The 22405-nt window shown below is 39.5% G+C and overlaps 3 protein-coding genes and 3 non-coding genes across 7 annotated transcripts; all 6 read left to right on the plus strand.

Moving 5' to 3' along the window:
* Nucleotides 1-253: 253 nt before the first annotated feature.
* Nucleotides 254-2941, plus strand: LOC142374951 (SH3 domain-binding glutamic acid-rich-like protein 3). The gene is made up of 3 exons (XM_075458834.1): nucleotides 254-448; nucleotides 703-870; nucleotides 2628-2941. Exons 1-3 carry the CDS (start codon nucleotides 404-406, stop codon nucleotides 2688-2690), a joined length of 276 nt encoding a protein of 91 aa, XP_075314949.1. The 5' UTR covers nucleotides 254-403; the 3' UTR covers nucleotides 2691-2941.
* Nucleotides 2942-3661: 720 nt separating this feature from the next.
* Nucleotides 3662-6981, plus strand: rps12 (ribosomal protein S12). The gene is made up of 6 exons (XM_075459390.1): nucleotides 3662-3721; nucleotides 3846-3892; nucleotides 5098-5214; nucleotides 5409-5511; nucleotides 5852-5953; nucleotides 6892-6981. The coding sequence occupies exons 1-6, from the start codon at nucleotides 3683-3685 to the stop codon at nucleotides 6952-6954; spliced, it is 471 nt and encodes a 156-aa protein (XP_075315505.1). The 5' UTR covers nucleotides 3662-3682; the 3' UTR covers nucleotides 6955-6981.
* On the plus strand, nucleotides 4932-5007 carry LOC142375726 (small nucleolar RNA SNORD101). The gene has a single exon (XR_012769036.1). It is a non-coding gene; the product is annotated as a small nucleolar RNA SNORD101 (small nucleolar RNA).
* On the plus strand, nucleotides 5258-5341 carry LOC142375730 (small nucleolar RNA SNORD100). Its single transcript, XR_012769041.1, has one exon. It is a non-coding gene; the product is annotated as a small nucleolar RNA SNORD100 (small nucleolar RNA).
* LOC142375729 (small nucleolar RNA SNORD100) lies at nucleotides 5563-5645 on the plus strand. Its single transcript, XR_012769040.1, has one exon. It is a non-coding gene; the product is annotated as a small nucleolar RNA SNORD100 (small nucleolar RNA).
* Nucleotides 6982-19942: 12961 nt separating the features above from the next.
* On the plus strand, nucleotides 19943-21885 carry LOC142375091 (uncharacterized). 2 transcript variants are annotated; one of them, XM_075459014.1, is made up of 4 exons: nucleotides 19943-20267; nucleotides 20532-21100; nucleotides 21212-21350; nucleotides 21561-21885. In XM_075459014.1, exons 1-3 carry the CDS (start codon nucleotides 20217-20219, stop codon nucleotides 21348-21350), a joined length of 759 nt encoding a protein of 252 aa, XP_075315129.1. In that variant the 5' UTR covers nucleotides 19943-20216; the 3' UTR covers nucleotides 21561-21885. The 2 variants fall into 2 exon arrangements, with proteins under 2 accessions (XP_075315129.1, XP_075315128.1); XM_075459013.1 differs by having other exon boundaries at nucleotides 19944-20267; nucleotides 21212-21879.
* Nucleotides 21886-22405: the final 520 nt, after the last annotated feature.

Raw genomic sequence — 22405 nt, forward strand, 5'->3', positions numbered from 1 at the left:
CACACCCATGGTTTCTGGTGACAATGCCCGAGCAGTCAAGTAAAAGGTGGGTGAGTGTGAGGTAAGATGAACTGGAATTACTGAAGTCAATATAAGGTTCTTTGGTGCAATGCTTGAGTGAGTACTACCAATCATAATAATGTGTGTGTGAGCTTGTAAGTGTTTTCACTATTGTAACAGACAGACAGGTCACAACTGGAATGGCAGTCACACAAGTAGGTGTGTCCATATATGTAGGTATGGCTTTGTTCAAACCTGCTCACCTTGTCTGTTGCTTCAGCCAGCTAGCACCACATACCTGCATTTAGGATACTGGGACATTCCTCGGCTGTGAACTTTTTAATCTTTCTTTATATTTCTGTCTCTGTATCTGGATTGTTGTGTTAGAATTAAGACAACAAATATGCCAGTAATACTGTTTTATTCCAGTGTGAGCGGTTCTCTGGAGGTAAAGTATGCAGTCTTTCTTGTCTCTCTTCTTCTACTTCAAGCAACTTGCACAACTTATTTTAAAAAAGTTCGAGTTAAATATGTCATATCTTGATGTAATGTGTGTACAGTGTTGATTTTTTTTTTTTAAATATGTCGACAATCTCGCAGCTCATTACGTCCAAAACAGGACTTTAGTTTGCAAGACACAGACTTAGAACTGAATCTGATACACTTGATCTGTATTAAGTGGTAAAATGTATTCCTCTCCAGTTGAAAAAAAATCAAGAAAGGATCATGTCTGTCCTGACTTCCAAGAAGATCCCCTTCAAAGCTGTGGACATTGCTCAGAATTCTGAAGACAAGGATTTAATGAGGCAGAAGGCAGGCAACCCAACTGCATTGCCTCCACAATTATGCAATGGAGATGTCTACTGTGGAGTAAGTTTCATGTAATTGGTAATAGGAAAAAAAGTAATAGGAATGATAAGGAGTACAGCTAGCACACCATCTTTTCAAAGTGTACAGAAATGATTTCATGTGAATCATTGGCATGCTTTCTGTCTGTGTGAAACAGGAAGAAACCCTGTGGTAGTCTAGGGTGTGGGCACAGGGATTAAATAAATATTTACAGTATGAACCATCCTCGCTGCTTAACAAACTGCCTATAAAAAGCAGTAACTGTTTCCCGTCAGAAACATTATTTCTTATCTTAATAATGTGGTGTGACCCCGATGAGGGCAATAACAGTCAGTGGCGCAATGTGGCTTATGGGTAAAATATAAAATGTGAAATTCTAATGATGATACGCACAAAAAAGGTACATGGTACTGACAAGTGGGATTTCATTACTGTGGAATGATGGGAAAATAAGGATTTGTTTTATGTTTGTTATCATTAAATTAACCACTTAAATTTACCGAGAGCAGGTCTTCTATTTCCTCTTCAACATAATCCATCATGTTTTTATGGTAGCCCAGAATGGGCAAACCAAACACTGGCTTTAGATTGAATCTCTTGCATTTTGAGGGCACCAGAGTTTCCCCGACGAGCTTGGATGCGGGGGATATTCAATTGGTTGCAGACTGTGGAATGATAGGAGTGCCACAAAAAAAAAAAGTCTTAAAAAGAATAAGAAAATGAATGAGGAAATAATGAAAGAATGAATGTGGATATAAGAAAATGTGGAAACAGAAAAGGAAATAAGAGAAGGTTTGTTTAAAAGAAGCTGCTGTAAATAGAATGTCACCTTATCTGAAACAGATTAGACAGCCAATGAGAGCATTGTACCATCACACTCATATGTATGATCTATTGTTTCGAAGCGTTGAGATTCTTGTGAGCCAGATGCAGCCATATTTGGATAAGAGGGTGAAGGTGTGGAGGAACACATGAGAGACCAGGAAGCAATGCAGGTTAAATGGAGAGCATGGAAGTGGTTTCCCCTCCAGTGTGGGTGGGACATGAAAGAGATGTGTCCAGTTGCCAGACAGACAGGCATCGACTGCTCTGTCATCAGTTTCAATCAAAGTTGGACAATGATTCAAGAAATGGATCATCATGCTGTATTAGGAGATATGAAACTCGTAATAACTCTCAGTTGAAACAGTGTTTCCAAAGAAAAATAATGTTGGTTAAAATTGGAGCCATTTTTTAAAAAATATTTCAAACAATAGGAATATTTTTTTTAAACAAGTATGGTGACCGTCTCACTGTTGGAAACAATTCAGGTTTAAAGCTATGTTCAGCTATGTAATCTTGTTTTGCACAGTCTATATGTTGAAGTTTAGAAGAAATTAAAAACACAGTCTTATACTCTCTTCTCACTCTGCGTGTCATCCCCTACACCTGGCCTATCACTGCATAAACTGCTGCTTAACTCCAAAAAAAAATGAGTCTGGAGGTGTGTGAAATCAGATTGTTTACATTTGCCTTGAAGACATCTCCCTGACCCACTGGGCTTGCATTGCACCTTATGTTACTTTCACCTTCAACAGATGTAAATAACTGTGAACAAGACGTTAAATGTATAAGATTAGAATATTATCTTACATGTACAGCAAACAATTACCTGTGTACATTATAAAACATGCTGAAAAATAGACGTAAGATCCCACTCTGTCTCTCCTCATCCATTCATTCCTCATCCATTCATTTCACTTTAAATTTATCATGTACAAACCTTTCTTTTCTTTCAGGACTTTGATGCATTTGAGAATGCAATTGAGATGGAACAATTAGAGGAGTTCCTCAAACTCTAAAGAGGATGGTGGCCGGCGATGTAGGACCAACATTTCCATACTCACCATGTTCGTTGCACAAAAATTATCCATAGAAGAGTATATATATATTTCTCTTTGTGTGATAAGGGATGCTTTAAATGTTTGTGATTTAAAAAAAAAAAAGGAATCTTCTGCTTGAGCTTTCGTTGAAAGGCGCATTTGTTTGTTTTTTCTCACCATGTTTAAAACATTTGCATTAAATGTATGAAATAAAAAGTCCTGGAATGGTTTTTAAAGTCTGATTTATTTCTTCTGTGTTAGAGCCATTGCAGTTTATGGGATCACAAACAATTATTTCTCTGCAGGTTTTGTCCAGTGGTCAAAGAACATCGATAAACTATCTGACCTCATTAGCGCTTGATAAAACACTAAGCTTATCAGTGCTTCTATTTTTTAATCACAGGGAATAAAAAAATAAAAAGCCTGTTGTATATAGAGTTTACTGTGGGAAATAAATAAGATGGAAGAACATTACTGATTTACATTTAATAGTTTTGATTGTTTATTCAATACTGTCTGAATGATCATCATTTCATATAAATGTGTATTATCTGTGATACCCACAATAAACTGACAAAGTAAAAGGAAACGGAAGTTTGTGAATATTGTTTATTGCTTATTTATTTGTAAACATGTTGATGAACGTGTTCTTTCTAGGTAAAACAATCTAATCTGATTTGAATATCCATGCACAGATATTTGTCATTCTGTTTACAGGGACAACAAATATCTAAACAAAGTATATCCTTTCTTCATTATACAGGGAAAAGTTTTTCATAAACCCCCATGTCAAAATAATTTGACATACATACATATTGTTGTAATTATTTCTTTGTAATTATTGTAGATAAACATGCATGCATAAAAACACTGGAGTGAGCTTACAGCTGAGTCAACAACAGGCAGCAGGTTGGACGCCGCTGTCTGGCTCAGATGGGGGCCTGTCGGTATTAAAGCGATGTCGCGGGCTTATGACGTCCTCTTTACCCACAACCCGAGAGGAGAATAGGGTGCGTTCTTTCTACACCTGGCACAATCCACAGGATTAATCAAACATCCCAATTTATAAATTCATCTAAAAAAGTCGTAAATGATGGATGATAACTTTCCTGTCGTATATACTCTTTATTGCAGAACTTTGAGTCCGCCATCCATCATAAATCTACAATGGCCGAGGAAGGGTGAGCATGTCGCTTCTTTATGCTACAACCGTTAAAATGAACAGTCGTGCCCAGTCTGTTGAATTAAACTGGACTTACAATACCACGTCTGTGAAAAGACGAGGCTGGTGGTCGTGTAAATTAAGGTTTTAGGTATTTGTGAGGTGTAAAGCCTCGTAAACGTTACTGTCTCTAAGCTAAAGGAAGCTTAGCTTAGCAGAGATACCGCTTCAGATCTGCTGTTGACGGCAGATGTGTTCAGTCTGGTACGAGCACACTTGTGAGCAGCAGAGCTGTAAGATGTAGAGATACATGGTCCTAGGAAATATATGAGTGTTGGTGAACTTGCTGTTTGTCCGTGATTGATAATGGAGACGCATTTGAATGTTTGTTTTTTGAAAAAAAATGTCATGAAGCAATCTGGACATGTTTCAGCCGACATTAACTTGAATTTCTTAAAGTGGGATACTGAAAAATAAGAAAACATTGGACAGCGTTTGCTTGAGTGCATTATAACATGTGTAAAGGATGGAAATGTGTACTCCCTGAGTAACGATCAGATAACAAGTTGAAACATTGAAAATGGCCAAGCCTATTTAAACTGTCTCAGTTAGATGTTACTAGTTTCATACTGAAAATGGGTTTTGCAGCAGTGATTGTGCTGAAATGCAAGAAGTGTGTTTAAAATAAGTGCCACTGACAGACTGTAAGTAGTGAGATTATCAGAACTGATGCCTCTTCTTGTTGTAAGCGGGGAATGGTCCATCTAGACATTTTTAATGGAAACAAAGTGGTTTATTAGATGCATGCATGTATTGGTGTCTGTCCTCTTTACTGCTCTTAGCCTTTTGACAAATGAGATGGTCGTGGCCAGTGTTAATCTGCTGTGCTGCTCTCATTTTGCACTTGTTGAATATCTGATTCCATTTACAGTTCATGTAAATCAAAGGCCTGAACACTGTTAAGTCCTTATTTCATCAGCAGTTCGATCAAAGTGATTTTTAAAAGTCCAACTCCACTTAATGCCTGGAGTGTCCTTTTTCTTGAAGTGAGCTCTCTTGCGTGAATGATGATTTACATTCTTTTGTCGGATACCCCTTCACTCTACAATGAGTGAGATGCACCTTCTGACATGCCAGAAGCTCAATGGGTATATCATTGTTTGTCCTTCAAATATAAAGCTTTACTTCATCTTTCTGTTGTTGTTTTTTTGTTGTTGTTGACAGCATTGCTGCCGGAGGTGTGATGGATGTCAACACCGCTCTCCCTGAAGTGCTCAAGACTGCACTCATCCATGACGGTCTTGCCCGTGGTATCCGTGAGGCTGCCAAGGCCCTGGACAAGTAAGTAGAAATCCATCTGTATATTTGTTCACCGCTCTCTTCTTGTATCGGTGATGATATCTTGGCTCCCTCTGCTGAACTATGTGTGGAAACCTGCCACTGTTACCCAGTTTATGTCTGAGATCTGCCATCGTTCCAGCGCATTGATGGTGTGTAAACCCTGTGCAGCCAGCTAATTCTGTGTGCTTTTACAGGCGTCAGGCCCATCTCTGCGTCCTGGCTGCCAACTGCGACGAGCCCATGTACGTCAAGCTGGTGGAGGCCCTCTGTGCCGAGCATCAGATCAACCTGATCAAGGTAAGGAGGCTGCTTAAGACCAAACTGGGGATGCCTTCTACTAAGTTGCCATGTATCACTGATGATAATTTGGCTCCCTCTATTGAACACTGTGAGGAGATTGCCACTGTTACCCAATTTCTTTCTGAGATGCAGTCGAGTATGCCGCTGTCTGACACTGCTCGTGACTAAACTTGAGTGCACGCCTCTGTGCCCGTTACAGGAAGAATTTGAGTGTCTTCTCATAAAGTTTAAAAGGGTCTGAACCAGGGATGACATGATTGCCTCTTTGTACTGCATCCGATGACTTGCTTAAAGGATCTGTCACTTCAAAACGTGCCACTCTTAACTTGTATCGCAGGTGGACGACAACAAGAAGCTCGGTGAGTGGGTCGGTCTTTGCAAGATCGACCGTGAGGGAAAACCCCGCAAGGTTGTGGGCTGCAGTTGTGTCGTTGTCAAGGTAAATGACGCTCTTCAGCGAGATTTTATTTATTTTTTTTATATACCGCTACGTTTCGTTGCAATATAGCCACGGGGTACTTTGGTATAGCTGTTACTTTAAAGCTATAATGTGTAATATTTCACGGACAATGAATGTCTCCATGTTGCTCCGGCATTTTAAAACTACGGGATTTGTAGAAGGACATGTCATCAGCTTCGCATTTTCCGTTTCCAATGTGGAAACGGAAAATGCGAAGCTGATGACATTCATTGGACATTCATTGGAGTGTAACACTCTTATGTACATTCGTATGCTGAATATAAAGAATATAAGAACACTGCACTTTAGTGATGGAGGTAATTAATAACGATTGGGGTAATACTTGTGAATGATAAGACTCAAATTTGTTAATAGACAACGTGAAATATTACACATTATGGCTTTAAGGGAATTCAGTGATAGATTTTTACGTTGTCTTACAGTTCAGGATTTATTAATGGATCTGCCAGTCAAGTACAGGTGCTGTGCTTCGTGCCATGCAGCTGTTTAACTCCTGGCAAGATTAAGGCCATGGTACGAGCCCCGTCATCTACCTGTGATATCTGGGGTCCCTATGATTGGCTACATGTAGTATCAAATGACAGAGAGTTCTAGGTTTATTTAGCTAATTCTTTAAACTATGCAGTTTGTTTTAAAGACCTAATTAGGACAGTTCATCATATTTAACGTACCAATTTAAATCGAATAAATACACACCCAAAAATATTGAATATATTACATTTAAACATTGACTACACTGGTTTGTCTTCAGCAATAACCGTTTCTAAATTTAGGCTTTGGAGTTCTTGTTGTTGCACATTGCAAACAGGAATGAGTTGGGTTTTTAATCTTGATTTACTGTGCCAGTGTAATCAAGATTTAGAATTTCATGTTCGGTATTCTTTTTGTGCCAACAGGACTATGGCAAGGAGTCTCAAGCCAAGGATGTGATCGAGGAATACTTCAAAGCCAAGAAATGAAGTGTCAATAAAATCTGAAAAATGGAAGTTCTGTGGGGTTTTTTTTTTTTTTTTTTTTTCTTTAATTTCACGAGTTTGAAAGTCACTGAGATGGTATTTGTGTGCAAGTCAAACTTTGAGTTCTGCATCAGCAACATAATGAAGTCACCAGGAACAGTTGCAGTGACCGAACACAAATAACTGCTTATTTAATTCTTTAACTGAAGTTCTGCAACATTACAAAACTTGTGTTGAGGATCCAATATCATTCCTTCGTGGAAAGTCATAGGTCGTGTGTGTGTGTGTGTGTGTGTGTGTGTGTGTGTGTGTGTGTGTGTATATATACGTAGATATATTAGGGCTGGGCGAGTTGACTCGTTATGATCGCGTTAATAACTACATGATTATTTAACGCCGACAAATAGTTTTCTTTTATTGTAAAAGTCTGCTGTGGAACCGAAAAGAAAGTAATTGTCAGATCCAAACATGGAGAAGTGTACGGAACTTTTACTTGGCCATTTTCTTTTTAAAGTTCTTAAAGATGGTGGAGGAGACAGAACCAAAGTCATTTTCATGACACTGATAGCGATTTCTGCCAGTAATTTACTGAATTAGACAAATGTGATGTATTTACTGATACTGTTATTGGATATAACTGTGTATGAAAAGAAATGTGATGATTAGAGAAACTGAAATGGCTTAAAGAGAACATATTTCCCTGAGGTTTTGGAATAGTTTAATGTAAGTGATGTGAACAAAGAACCAGCTGAATTGTATAGTGAAGATTCATGTTTAGTGTTTACATAGCTTTTATTTTGTGTAAAATAAATCGGACTGAGACACATTCTGGAGGAAAACTGAGACGCATCGTGTCTCCGCTCTTCACCTGCTTTTACAGGTAACATATTTGCCATCGCGGTCCCCATCCTTGGGACCCGTAACATTTACAAACATGTAATGTGGAATATATGTTACACTAGTGGTGTAAAAAAAATTTTATTATAATGTTTGATATTTTCTCAATATTCCTTTATATCATATCATACAATACTATATACTGTATGTTGAAGAAAGTATATCTGAATGAATATGTGAGTTGTTCTGATTGATCAAGATCTAAACTGTATCGAAAATAAATTTTGTCTCTTAAAGCAGACAACAAAACTTGATCAAAGTAATGGCAACCAAACGGTGAAGCTTAGAAGAGGGAACAAGGTTTTAGGGACTAATGAACAATCAAATCATGAGGAAATCTTAAAAAATCTAGTAAATTAAATCTTAACCCCTTAATGCCTGAATTTATATAGCTGTATATAAAAAAAATGTTTTGTGTTCGTTTGAGCCTTTAAGTAGAAGGTAAATAATGCTGAGATTATTCATTTCACTTTTGCACAAAATATAAATAGAAATTTTGGTATGTTGCAAATTTGCAACACCAGGCATAATGGTCAATAATAAGATAACAACAACAACCTGTTGCAGATTTTATATAAAATAAGTCCGTCACTTTGCGGTCCCACTAGAAACAAGTCCTTGTCGAAGGTTCCTTGTCGAACGGTTTGTAGCATATATGTGACAATAGGCGTTAAGGGGTTAAGCAAAATTGAATGGGTTTTAACCTGAGAGGGCATGGAAAATCGATATAAATAATGTCACTGTCACAAAATGCACAATTGGACACCCAGCATTCCATGGTTGCTATGGTTCCTCCTCAGGTGCATCTTCTAGATGTCATCATCATTTAAACACAAACACACTTCTATCATTGAAGACACTTGTTTCTGACATCTCACTCGACGCTGCTGCTGTTGATTTCTGCATTTCCACTGAAAACGCACCCTTTCTTCAAAAGAACCAGAGACCCCCTTTGACTCAGCAAACTTCCAACATGGAAAATGTGAGACTTGAGCACTTTGAAAGTCTGTAGGCTACTCTTCTTCTTCTTTATTTTATCGTGAAGACTTTACCAACAATCAATGAGGTCACGTTGTAACAGAAATGAGAATATATAGTTAATGTTAATATTTGGACTAATTTAAAGGGGAAAACATGTTTGTATGAAAAAAGTGGGCCTAAGTTCAGAAAAAAGTCCTTTTTACTGGAATGATGTTGACTGTCAGACTTGAACTTCATATTTAACTATGAAAATTTGATTTGGAAAGTTATTATCTTCAGGTCATTTTAATTCTGAACGTTTTCCTTTGAGTAGTTCACATTATCTGTCCTCTTAATTACTTTTATAAAATCCTCCATATGTGAGACTTTATCTTTTTATCATTTAAAAACAGCCACAAAAAGGTGACATTGTACAAAAAAAACAGAAGTTGATGAAAGAAAATAATTAATGAAAACGTGTTTTTCAAGGATGTGATTTTTAAAAAGAAATATGCCTATGTTAAGGAGAAAGTAATTTTTAACTATTGATTGAACTGAACTTTATATTTACATTTGGAAATTAGCTTAAAACTATTATAATCCTCAATATGTTCAATTATATTTGCTATATAATATCATAACATGAAGAGATGTTTTAGTGCAGGGTTTTGTACATTTTGAAAAAATACAACTCAGCAGCAACAATGATGAATGTTGTTGTTATTCAACTTGTTCTGGAACTCTCTTCAGCTGTGTCACTGCTGAGCTATAATTTTAGAAAAAAGTACAATACTTTGATATGAAAACATGTCTGAATGTTAATATAAAGTGCATATGTATGAAAAAGGACTCGTCCACCTGCATGTCTTCACACTTAAGGTCACTGAGGTTGTTAATTTTTAAGTTCAGCACGTCAAGGAAAATTCAGGTAAAGCAGCAGAGCTGCAGCTGACTTCATTACCCTCTTTACTCTGCCTGTGATTTACTTATAATATTAACCAGTAGTCAGCTCTAATTCATGAACTTAACCAGTCCATCTAATGAGAAAAGAAGTCAATTCGACAGATGTAGAGAAGGGTCTCATGTTCAGCATCTGAGGAAAACTTGTTTAACTTGCAGCAAAGTGCAGGAAGTGATTCTCATCAGAGAGAATTTAGAAGTGGGTTTACTCAACTGTAAACTGACTGAGAAATAAATTTCTATAATCTGTATAATTGTTCAGTATCCCTAATCCCAGACAGACATGTGAGAAGAAATTTTCATATATTTTCATAAAACATAAAGCAGCACAACTCAATAAGAAAAGACATGATAAAGGTCTTAAGCTGAGTCTTTCTTTATTAGATGACCTTGGTGTTCTGCTGAATTATAGCCTCATAAACTAATTTCAAAGGAAGAGATGAAGAGATTTTTTAAAAAAGTTTTTAACTATATTTTTGGGGGTTTACAAAGGAAATAATGAAACAGCAGTTATTGAAACAAATTCACATAAATACTTGAGGTCAACAGAGCCCAGCAACTGTTTTATAGTAAAGTTCTGACAACGTAATTATGTTGGTTGAAGGGGGCTGCAAATCTTCTTAATCACAATAAGAAGATGATTGCTTTTCCTTTGGAAGTTAAACAGCTTTGGAGGATTGACTTAACTTCACATTTCTTTCCTTTACATTTCATTTGAAGCCATTCTCTGACATGTTGGTCTGTTCTTTCAGTGTGACGTGTCAGCCGACCACCAGGACGTCCGTAGATCCAGGATGATCTCAAGCAGGGTCCCCAGGCAGCGTCCTTTCTGCAGGGACGATCAGGTAAGACATCTGATTTCTCATTTATAGATTTAAACATTTCTGTTATATTGTGTCCGATAATAATCAGATATGTTTGAAACGAAATGGAATAAAAATAAAGGTTAGAGCTGATAAATCTGACATAATGGACAGATTCCATGACAACTGGTTCATCTGCTAAAGTGGTCGCAGGGCAACTTTTGTACATTTTGCTCTGTAGAAATGTAAATGTTGTTAACTATAGGTTCCTCCACTTTGAATCCCTCTTCTGTTGACCTTCTGCAGGTGGCTAAAGCACCCCAAAAACGCAAGCGCTCTGCAAGTGCAAACCTCTCAAGGAAGAGGAAGCGCAGCGAGGGGGCCGGCCCTTCTCAACCTTATTTAAAGGTTCGGAGTTTGGTGCCAAAGCCTCGAGACCCCATCCCACCTGAAGACCTCCCAGCAGTGTCTCCTGTGGCCCTCAGCCGGGCCGGCCCTTCTCAACCTTATTTAAAGGTTCAGAGTTTGGTGCCAAAGCCAAGAGATCCCATCCCACCTGAAGACCTCCCAGCAGTGTCTCCTGTGGCCCTCAGCCGGGCCGGCCCTTCTCAACCTTATTTAAAGGTTCAGAGTTTGGTGCCAAAGCCTCGAGACCCCATCCCACCTGAAGACCTCCCAGCAGTGTCTCCTGTGGCCCTCAGCCGGGCCGGCCCTTCTCAACCTTATTTAAAGGTTCGGAGTTTGGTGCCAAAGCCAAGAGACCCCATCCCACCTGAAGACCTCCCAGCAGTGTCTCCTGTGGCCCTCAGCTTCCAGCCCTCCAGAGCTCCCAACCACACGGTGGATGAGTCCCAACCCACTGATGACAAGCTGTGGTGTGTTTCTATCAAATGATGTGACTTTTTCAGATGAATCATCATCACATTTAAAACTTACTAAAACGTATAAATTCAATACTTTTATGATGTAATTTCTGTTTCTTGTAGGTAAAAAAATGTCCGCGTCCACTCCAAATGTCAGATTAAGCAGGAGCTCAAGGAGAGACTGACGTGTCCATCACTGACGACCTCAGTCTTCTCTGGGACTGGACTGTATCCTCCCTTTTACTAGTGGATATTTCTCATGAGCCTAAGCCGAGAAATCCACCCACAAAATAATAATATTTATTCAATCTAAATAATATTTAACAATCTATCTGAGATTTAAAATATGAGTTAGATGGTTAAATCTAATGATAATTGTACATAGTTATATACAGTAGCTTTAAGTTTTTTTTTTCATATTTGAATCAGTAAATGCAGTTTTTGTCTCCATCAACAGCCGCAACCATCCACCTGCTGGACAACCTCCACCTTCAAGATCCATTTGCAGCTTCCACCATCACCCTGCAAAACACTCCACCCTATATCTCCACCTGCAGCTTCCATCATCAGCATACAGAGTAAAAATCCATCCACCCTCTCCACCTGCAGCCTCTACCATCTGCCTGCAAGATGTTCCACCTTCCATCTCCGCCTGCAGTAACTACCATCAGCCTGAAAAATGTTCCACCTTCCATCTCCACCTGCAGTAACTACCATCAGTCTGCAAAATGTTCCACCTTCCATCTCCACCTGCAGTAACTACCATCAGTCTGCAAAATGTTCCACCTTCCATCTCCGCCTGCAGCAACTACCATCTGCCTGCAAAATGTTCCACCTTCCATCTCCACCTGCAGCAACTACCATCTGCCTGCAAAATGTTCCACCTTCCATCTCCACCTGCAGCAACTACCATCAGCCTGCAAGATGTTCCACCTTCCATCTCCACCTGCAGCAACTACCAGCAGCCTGGAAAATGTTCCACCTTCCATCTCCACCTGCAGCAACTACCATCTGCCTGCAAAATGTTCCACCTTCTATCTCCGCCTGCAGCAACTACCATCAGCCTGCAAAATGTTCCACCTTCCATCTCCACCTGCAGCAACTACCATCTGCCTGCAAAATGTTCCACCTTCCATCTCCACCTGCAGTAACTACCAGCAGCCTGCAAAATGTTCCACCTTCCATCTCCACCTGCAGCAACTACCATCAGCCTGCAAAATGTTCCACCTTCCATCTCCACCTGCAGTAACTACCATCAGTCTGCAAAATGTTCCACCTTCCATCTCCGCCTGCAGCAACTACCATCAGCCTGCAAAATGTTCCACCTTCCATCTCCACCTGCAGTAACTACCATCTGCCTGCAAAATGTTCCACCTTCTATCTCCACCTGCAGTAACTACCATCAGCCTGCAAAATGTTCCACCTTCCATCTCCACCTGCAGCAACTACCATCAGCCTGCAAAATGTTCCACCTTCCATCTCCACCTGCAGTAACTACCATCAGCCTGCAAGATGTTCCACCTTCCATCTCCACCTGCAGCAACTACCATCTGCCTGCAAGATGTTTTCCTCAAAGAGCCCATAGACCTTCACAATGAAGTCACAGAGGTAAGTGATGTTTAAGAGAGAAAAAAAAGGGATAAATCAATTATTCAGCAAGAAACAGGAAACATTTGAATTTCCAACATTCTTCAGAATCAAAATAAATGTTTTTCCTCTAAATGCAGCAAATTTCTTTTTGGCTTTCCTCCAGAGACCCATCTGGCCCTCAGAGATACTGAAGTCAAATAGAAGCAGACCAAGTGCCATATCTCCATGGACACCAACACCACCATCTCCTTGCCCTAACTGGGAGTGCTCCTTCTAACTGGACTTACTGGACAAACCAAGCAAACGTCCGCCTCACTGCATTTAAAATAAAAGATCCTGTGACTTCAATTACTTTAATTGATTTTGTGCTCTTTTCACAATTGTTCACTTGAAAGAGAAGCCTGAATAAATGTTTTTTTTTAATTGATTTAGTTGAAGTTAAAGTTTTTAATTCTATTTTGTTTAAATGTTTTGCTGATGCTTTGAGGAAGCTGTTAATGGTGAAGAACTGTATTCATGTTTGGGGGTGAAATGTAATGTGGAATATATTCAATTACACCAGTGAGAAGAGCTAAACAGCATTAAAAATAAATGTGCTCCTGAAAGTAGAGACCAAACCTTGATTAAAGTATCAGAAAGTAGACATTAGAGCTTTACAGAGAAAACAGAATTAGTATAGAACTTCACATTACCAGTCATATTCTCTCAGTGTAACTTTACTTTTCCATCTTTGTCCATGAACACCAGAGAGGAGCTTTATTTCAACACGGTCACCTCTCTATTTAACTCATTATTTGTTTGCCAAATGATTTAAAAAGGTCTTCGAGTTTTTTGGGAATTAATAAACAATTGCAGTGCACGAAGCCTCAATAAATAATTTCACTGAGTTCACAATTCTGAGTTGACAAACACTACCGTGAGAATCCAGAATATTCTCACTTTACTTGTCAATTTATACTTACTGGGTCTCTTACTTGACATCTAGATGCTCTCACAGATGTTCTTTAGTCTAATACAAAAAAAGGTCAGCAGTGTCCCTCTACAAATTTACCTTAATGTGGCACCCCTGAGAGGGAGTGGCCACATAATTATTTCTTATAAAACATAAAACGGGTAAAACGTGTTTATTTTTCATTAATTTATGTGTTTATTTAAATTATATTTAAATTGAGAGAACCATACGAAATGGGTAATTTGATTTTGGGAAAGCAGTGGGGCGGAACATTGCGGTCGCTCCAGGTGTTCAGGGGTACGGTAAGGAGCCCCACCTTCCGCCGCGCCTCAGACACATTCTGGAGGAAAACAGACACATCGTGTCTTCATTACTCTGCTCTTCACCTGCTCTTACAGGTCGGTAAACAGTGTGTGAACCATAAAATGTTTGTATCCATGCCAATGTAAATAAGAGAGTTTAAGGCGATTTGCCTGAGTCATTTATGGATAAAACGTGCTAGAAACGGGAGGAATTTCCCGCGCGGCCGCCATTACTGGCCAAGATCGGTCAAGGTTAAGCGCTTGTTATTGAGAGTTTGTGCGCTTTATACACTTGAAAACCGCGGGTTAATTTAGTATCTTTCCTGTTAAAATGTATTTATGTGTTTAAATGTGAGATGTGAACGATTATAGTTATACTTAAAAGGTGACTTGAGTTTATTAGCTGGTGTAGCACAAGCATTTCTGTATAGCTAACAGATGCACTTAAAGGCAGGGTAGGGGATCTTTTTCTGGAACATTTTTTTACATATTGCTTGAAATACTCTTCACACCCCCATTGCAACCAATTAATTAAAAGTTTTGACACAAATATGAAAAGTTTTAGTGGCCTCTAGAACGTACAATCTAGGAAAAACAGTATCCAATCATTGTGAACAGACGTTCACAATGATTGGATTCTGATGCCGTCTATCAAACTGCCATCTGCTCCTCCCTCCCCCTCCCCCTCCTTCCCCCTGTGCGCGTACCCTGCTCCGTGAACGAAGCTTGGCAGGAAGCTAAATTAGAGCCAGCTTGGCTAGCACCTAGCATTATTAAACGTATAGTTAGCATATACTAGATACGGCAACGATCGATGCTTGCTGGCAGAACAGCGCTCGTGCACCTTCGTGCTCGTGCGCGTTCATGTACTCTAGAGGCGTGCCTTCGGGGGAAAGTGAAGAAAAGGGTTGGGACTTTTTACTAGCCTGGCGACGCCATCCTACGTGCTTCCGCCCAAAGATTTTGGCTCCGCACATAGTCTGGCCAAATCCCCCTACCTCGGTTCGCTCAGTGTTTTGCCAATCAGCAAACAGTTGCGAGTGGTGACGCAGAACTCACGCGCGGAGTCCATTGTAGTCCATATAATTGTAGTTCAACCGCAGCGGAAATAAACATGGCGACGGAAGAACGCTAGAAGCTATCCATGAAGTTGTCTCAACTCTGGAGAGCATTACACAATTAAAACGAGAGCAAGAGGAATGCCTCTTCAATATTGTTAGTGGCAAGGATGTCGAAGCTATCCTTCCAAATGGCTTTGGGAAAAGTTTGATTTATCAAATGGTACCGGTATAATGAAAGCGGATGTGGGAAGCGTGATTCGCGAGCTAGAGCCTCGCGAGAGTAAGCATGAACCTCGGCGCATAACCAACGTCATTTCTAAACATTATGATTGGTTAAGGGAACTCCGTTACTCCAATGAATTTAAGTTGCTGGGTAAGGTCCCGCCCTCCATGGAAACGGATTCCTCTTGGGTTTTGCCAGACTGTTTGACAGAGTCAACAGTCGGCTTTCGCCCAGGCTAACTTTTTACCTGTGTATTTTCAAAATGCAGCTTCGCTGGACTCAAAATCCAGGATCTCCTACCCTACCTTTAAAGAGTTGATCCAACATGCTGGATTTTCATGACACTGTGATAGTGATTTCCGCCACTGAATTAGACAAATGTGATGTATTTACTGATACTGTTATTGGATATAACTGTATGAAAAGAAATGTGATGATTAGAGAAACTGAAATGGCTTAAAGAGAACATATTTCCCTGAGGTTGTGGAATAGTTTAATGGAAGTGATGTGAACAAAGAACCAGCTGAATTGTATAGTGAAGATTCATGTTTAGTGTTTACATAGTTTTTATTTTGTGTAAAATAAATCGGACTGAGACACATTCTGGAGGAAAACTGAGACGCATCGTGTCTCCGCTCTTCACCTGCTTTTACAGGTAACATATTTGCCATCGCGGTCCCCATCCTTGGGACCCGTAACATTTACAAACATGTAATGTGGAATATATGTTACACTAGTGGTGTAAAAAAAATGTTATTATAATGTTTGATATTTTCTCAATATTCCTGTATATCATATCATACAATACTATATACTGTATGTTGAATTATAGGGAAAGTATATCTGAATGAATATGTGAGTTGTTCTGATTGATCAAGATCTAAACTGTATCGAAAATAAATTTTGTCTCTTAAAGCAGACAACAAAACTTGATCAAAGTAATGGCAACCAAACGGTGAAGCTTAGAAGAGGGAACAGGGTTTTAGGGACTAATGAACAATCAAATCATGAGGAAATCTTAAAAAATCTAGTAAATTAAATCTTAACCCCTTAACTCACTGGCTGCCAGCCATTTTCATTTCAGAGAGACCCATACTGCCAAGTGTTTTACAGTATTTTGACTGATTCTTCAAGACCCACAGAAAAGTGTGTCTTATGACTATGTACACACAGAAATTACCAAACTAAAGAGTAGACTCTCTTCTTTCATCAGGAAAAAAAAAGTTTGTTTCTACCATTTTCAGTCCTTTAGTAATAGACAGTAGAACACAGGTTGGTTTCACCAAAAACAGCTGTTTGACCCAAAAAACGGAGAAAACACTCTTCTTCTTTTTTTGTGCAAAGTGGCAATGCTGCCACCTAGCGAGTAATTTTGATAGTATATTCTCTGTTTAGTGTTTACAAGCTTAAGATTTAGTGACGAACTCCACTAGATTGTCCCCCAGCCCGCTCCGTTAAAAAACGCAATTGACGTCTATAGACGTCTTTGGCAGTCAGCGTTTTTTTTTAAATTGACGTCTATAGACGTCAATGGCACCGAAAGAGTTAATGCCTGAATTTATATAGCTGTATATAAAAAAAATGTTTTGTGTTCGTTTTAGCCTTTAAAGGATAAGACCGTTTTTTTTACATTGGGCCCTTCATTTCACATTATAACATGATGTTCTACTCACCCCTGCTTGTTGTTGAACATTTGGAGCTGTTCCGAAGATATTCGCGAGGCGTCTGGCTGCTCTCTTGAGATATTCGGCCATGAAACGGTTTCCTATGGGCAAGTTTATACAGGCACAAACTATGCTGTTTATAATTTATTAATTACTCTACACCAGCACTGATAACGTGGAGGTGCGTCGCTTACTTAAAAAAATCTGGGTTACTAATTTTGAATTTTAGCCGAATGAATAAACAGGCAGCAGGTCTGTGGGCTGCCTGTGGTAGTAGCACCAGAGGACGTCAGTAACACCCACTTTACGACAAAAGAATCTAAATTACAGTAACCCGGATTTTTTTAAGTAAGCGACGCACCTCCACGTTATCAGTGCTAATGTACAGTAATTAATAAATTATAAACAGCATAGTTTGTGCCTGTATAAGCTTGCCCATAGGAAACCGTTTCATGGCCGAATATCTCAAGAGAGCAGCCAGACGCCTCGCGAATATCTTCGGAACAGCTCCAAATGTTCAACAACAAGCAGGGGTGAGTAGAACATCATGTTATAATGTGAAATCAAGGGCCCAATGTCAAAAAATTGGTCTTATCCTTTAAGTAGAAGGTAAATAATGCTGAGATTATTCATTTCACTTTTGCACAAAATATAAATAGAAATTTTGGTATGTTGCAAATTTGCGACAACAGGCATCCTGGTCAATTTGGTATGTTGCTTATTTGCAACACCAGGCATAATGGTCAATAATAAGATAACAACAACAACCTGTTGCAGATTTTATATAAAATAAGTCCGTCACTTTGCGGTCCCACTAGAAACAAGTCCTTGTCGAAGATTCCTAGGTCCGTAGTGAATATGGACTAACCGGCATTGGGGGAATAAAGATGAATCTCAGCTGGTTGATTGAGTCGAACGGTTTGTAGCATATATGCGACAATAGGCGTTAAGGGGTTAAGCAAAATTGTATGGGTTTTAACCTGAGAGGGCATGGAAAATCGATATAAATAATGTCACAGTCACAAAATGCACAATTGGACACCCAGCATTCCATGGTTGCTATGGTTCCTCCTCAGGTGCATCTTCTAGATGTCATCATCATTTAAACACAAACACACTTCTATCATTGAAGACACTTGTTTCTGACATCTCACTCGACGCTGCTGCTGTTGATTTCTGCATTTCCACTGAAAACTCGCCCTTTCTTCAAAAGAACCAGAGACCCCCTTTGACTCAGCAAACTTCCAACATGGAAAATGTGAGACTTGAGCACTTTGAAAGTCTGTAGGCTACTCTTCTTCTTCTTTATTTTATCGTGAAGACTTTACCAACAATCAATGAGGTCACGTTGTAACAGAAATGAGAATATATAGTTAATGTTAATATTTGGACTAATTTAAAGGGGAAAACATGTTTGTATGAAAAAAGTTGGCCTAAGTTCAGAAAAAAGTCCTTTTTACTGGAATGATGTTGACTGTCAGACTTGAACTTCATATTTAACTATGAAAATTTGATTTGGAAAGTTATTATCTTCAGGTCATTTTAATTCTGAACGTTTTCCTTTGAGTAGTTCACATTATCTGTCCTCTTAATTACTTTTATAAAATCCTCCATATGTGAGACTTTATCTTTTTATCATTTAAAAACAGCCACAAAAAGGTGACATTGTACAAAAAAAACAGAAGTTGATGAAAGAAAATAATTAATGAAAACGTGTTTTTCAAAGATGTGATTTTTAAAAAGAAATATGCCTATGTTAAGGAGAAAGTAATTTTCAACTATTGATTGAACTGAACTTTATATTTACATTTGGAAATGAGCTTAAAACTATTAGAACCCTCAATATGTTCAATTATATTTGCTATATAATATCATAACATGAAGAGATGTTTTAGTGCAGGGTTTTGTACATTTTGAAAAAATACAACTCAGCAGCAACAATGATGAATGTTGTTGTTATTCAACTTGTTCTGGAACTCTCTTCAGCTGTGTCACTGCTGAGCTATAATTTTAGAAAAAAGTACAATATTTTGATATGAAAACATGTCTGAATGTTAATATAAAGTGCATATGTATGAAAAAGGACTCGTCCACCTGCATGTCTTCACACTTAAAGTCACTGAGGTTGTTAATTTTTAAGTTCAGCACGTCAAGGAAAATTCAGGTAAAGCAGCAGAGCTGCAGGTGACTTCATTACCCTCTTTACTCTGCCTGTGATTTACTTATAATATTAACCACTAGTCAGCTCTAATTCATGAACTTAACCAGTCCATCTAATGAGAAAAGAAGTCAATTCGACAGATGTAGAGAAGGGTCTCATGTTCAGCATCTGAGGAAAACTTGTTTAACTTGCAGCAAAGTGCAGGAAGTGATTCTCATCAGAGAGAATTTAGAAGTGGGTTTACTCAACTGTAAACTGACTGAGAAATAAATTTCTATAATCTGTATAATTGTTCAGTGTCCCCAATCCCAGACAGACATGTGAGAAGAAATTTTCATATATTTTCATAAAACATAAAGCAGCACAACTCAATAAGAAAAGACATGATAAAGGTCTTAAGCTGAGTCTTTCTTTATTAGATGACCTTGGTGTTCTGCTGTATTATAGCCTCATAAACTAATTTCAAAGGAAGAGATGAAGAGATTTTTAAAAAAAAAATTTAACTATATTTTTGGGGGTTTACAAAGGAAATAATGAAACAGCAGTTATTGAAACAAATTCACATAAATACTTGAGGTCAACAGAGCCCAGCAACTGTTTTATAGTAAAGTTCTGACAACGTAATTATGTTGGTTGAAGGGGGCTGCAAATCTTCTTAATCACAATAAGAAGATGATTGCTTTTCCTTTGGAAGTTAAACAGCTTTGGAGGATTGACTTAACTTCACATTTCTTTCCTTTACATTTCATTTGAAGCCATTCTCTGACATGTTGGTCTGTTCTTTCAGTGTGACGTGTCAGCCGACCACCAGGACGTCCGTAGATCCAGGATGATCTCAAGCAGGGTCCCCAGGCAGCGTCCTTTCTGCAGGGACGATCAGGTAAGACATCTGATTTCTCATTTATAGATTTAAACATTTCTGTTGTATTGTGTCCGATAATAATCAGATATGTTTGAAACGAAATGGAATAAAAATAAAGGTTAGAGCTGATAAATCTGACATAATGGACAGAGTCCATGACAACTGGTTCATCTGCTAAAGTGGTCGCAGGGCAACTTTTGTACATTTTGCTCTGTAGAAATGTAAATGTTGTTAACTATAGGTTCCTCCACTTTGAATCCCTCTTCTGTTGACCTTCTGCAGGTGGCTAAAGCACCCCAAAAACGCAAGAGCTCTGCAAGTGCAAACCTCTCAAGGAAGAGGAAGCGCAGCGAGGGGGCCGGCCCTTCTCAACCTTATTTAAAGGTTCGGAGTTTGGTGCCAAAGCCTAGAGACCCCATCCCACCCGAAGACCTCCCAGCAGTGTCTCCTGTGGCCCTCAGCCGGGCCGGCCCTTCTCAACCTTATTTAAAGGTTCGGAGTTTGGTGCCAAAGCCTCGAGACCCCATCCCACCTGAAGACCTCCCAGCAGTGTCTCCTGTGGCCCTCAGCCGGGCCGGCCCTTCTCAACCTTATTTAAAGGTACTGAGTTTGGTGCCAAAGCCTCGAGACCCCATCCCACCTGAAGACCTCCCAGCAGTGTCTCCTGTGGCCCTCAGCCGGGCCGGCTCTTCTCAACCTTATTTAAAGGTTCAGAGTTTGGTGCCAAAGCCTCGAGACCCCATCCCACCTGAAGACCTCCCAGCAGTGTCTCCTGTGGCCCTCAGTTTCCAGCCCTCCAGAGCTCCCAACCACACGGTGGATGAGTCCCAACCCACTGATGACAAGCTGTGGTGTGTTTCTATCAAATGATGTGACTTTTTCAGATGAATCATCATCACATTTAAAACTTACTAAAACGTATAAATTCAATACTTTTATGATGTAATTTCTGTTTCTTGTAGGTATAAAAATGTCCGCGTCCGCTCCAAATTCTGGGACCTGGGACGTCAGATTAAGCAGGAGCTCAAGGAGAGACTGACTCGTCCATCACTGACGACCTCAGTCTTCTCTGGGACTGGACTGTATCCTCCCTTTTACTAAGTGGATATTTCTCATGAGCCTAAGCCGAGAAATCCACCCACAAAATAATAATATTTATTCAATCTAAATAATATTTAACAATCTATCTGAGATTTAAAATATGAGTTAGATGGTTAAATGTAATGATAATTGTACATAGTTATATACAGTAGCTTTAAGTTTTTTTTTCATATTTGAATCAGTAAATGCAGTTTTTGTCTCCATCAACAGCCTCAACCATCCACCTGCTGGACAACCTCCACCTTCAAGATCCATTTGCAGCTTCCACCATCACCCTGCAAAACACTCCACCCTATATCTCCACCAGTAGCTTCCATCATCAGCATACAGAGTAAAAATCCATCCACCCTCTCCACCTGCAGCCTCTACCATCTGCCTGCAAGATGTTCCACCCTCCATCTCCACCTGCAGTAAATACCATCAGCCTGCAAAATGTTCCACCTTCCATCTCCACCTGCAGCAACTACCATCTGCCTGCAAAATGTTCAACCTTCCATCTCCCCCTGCAGTAATTACCATCAGCCTGCAAAATGTTCCACCTTCCATCTCCGCCTGCAGCAACTACCATCAGCCTGCAAAATGTTCCACCTTCCATCTCCACCTGCAGCAACTACCATCAGCCTGCAAAATGTTCCACCTTCCATCTCCACCTGCAGCAACTACCATCTGCCTGCAAAATGTTCCACCTTCCATCTCCACCTGCAGCAACTACCATCTGCCTGCAAAATGTTCCACCTTCCATCTCCGCCTGCAGCAACTACCATCTGCCTGCAAAATGTTCCACCTTCCATCTCCGCCTGCAGCAACTACCATCAGCCTGCAAAATGTTCCACCTTCCATCTCCACCTGCAGTAACTACCATCTGCCTGCAAAATGTTCCACCTTCCATCTCCGCCTGCAGCAACTACCATCAGCCCGCAAAATGTTCAACCTTCCATCTCCGCCTGCAGCAACTACCATCAGCCTGCAGTAACTACCATCAGCCTGCAGTAACTACCATCAGCCTGCAAAATGTTCCACCTTCCATTTCCGCCTGCAGTAACTACCATCAGCCT

This window comes from Odontesthes bonariensis, chromosome 24 (genome assembly GCF_027942865.1).
Source record: "Odontesthes bonariensis isolate fOdoBon6 chromosome 24, fOdoBon6.hap1, whole genome shotgun sequence".
NCBI classification, from domain to species: domain Eukaryota; kingdom Metazoa; phylum Chordata; class Actinopteri; order Atheriniformes; family Atherinopsidae; genus Odontesthes; species Odontesthes bonariensis.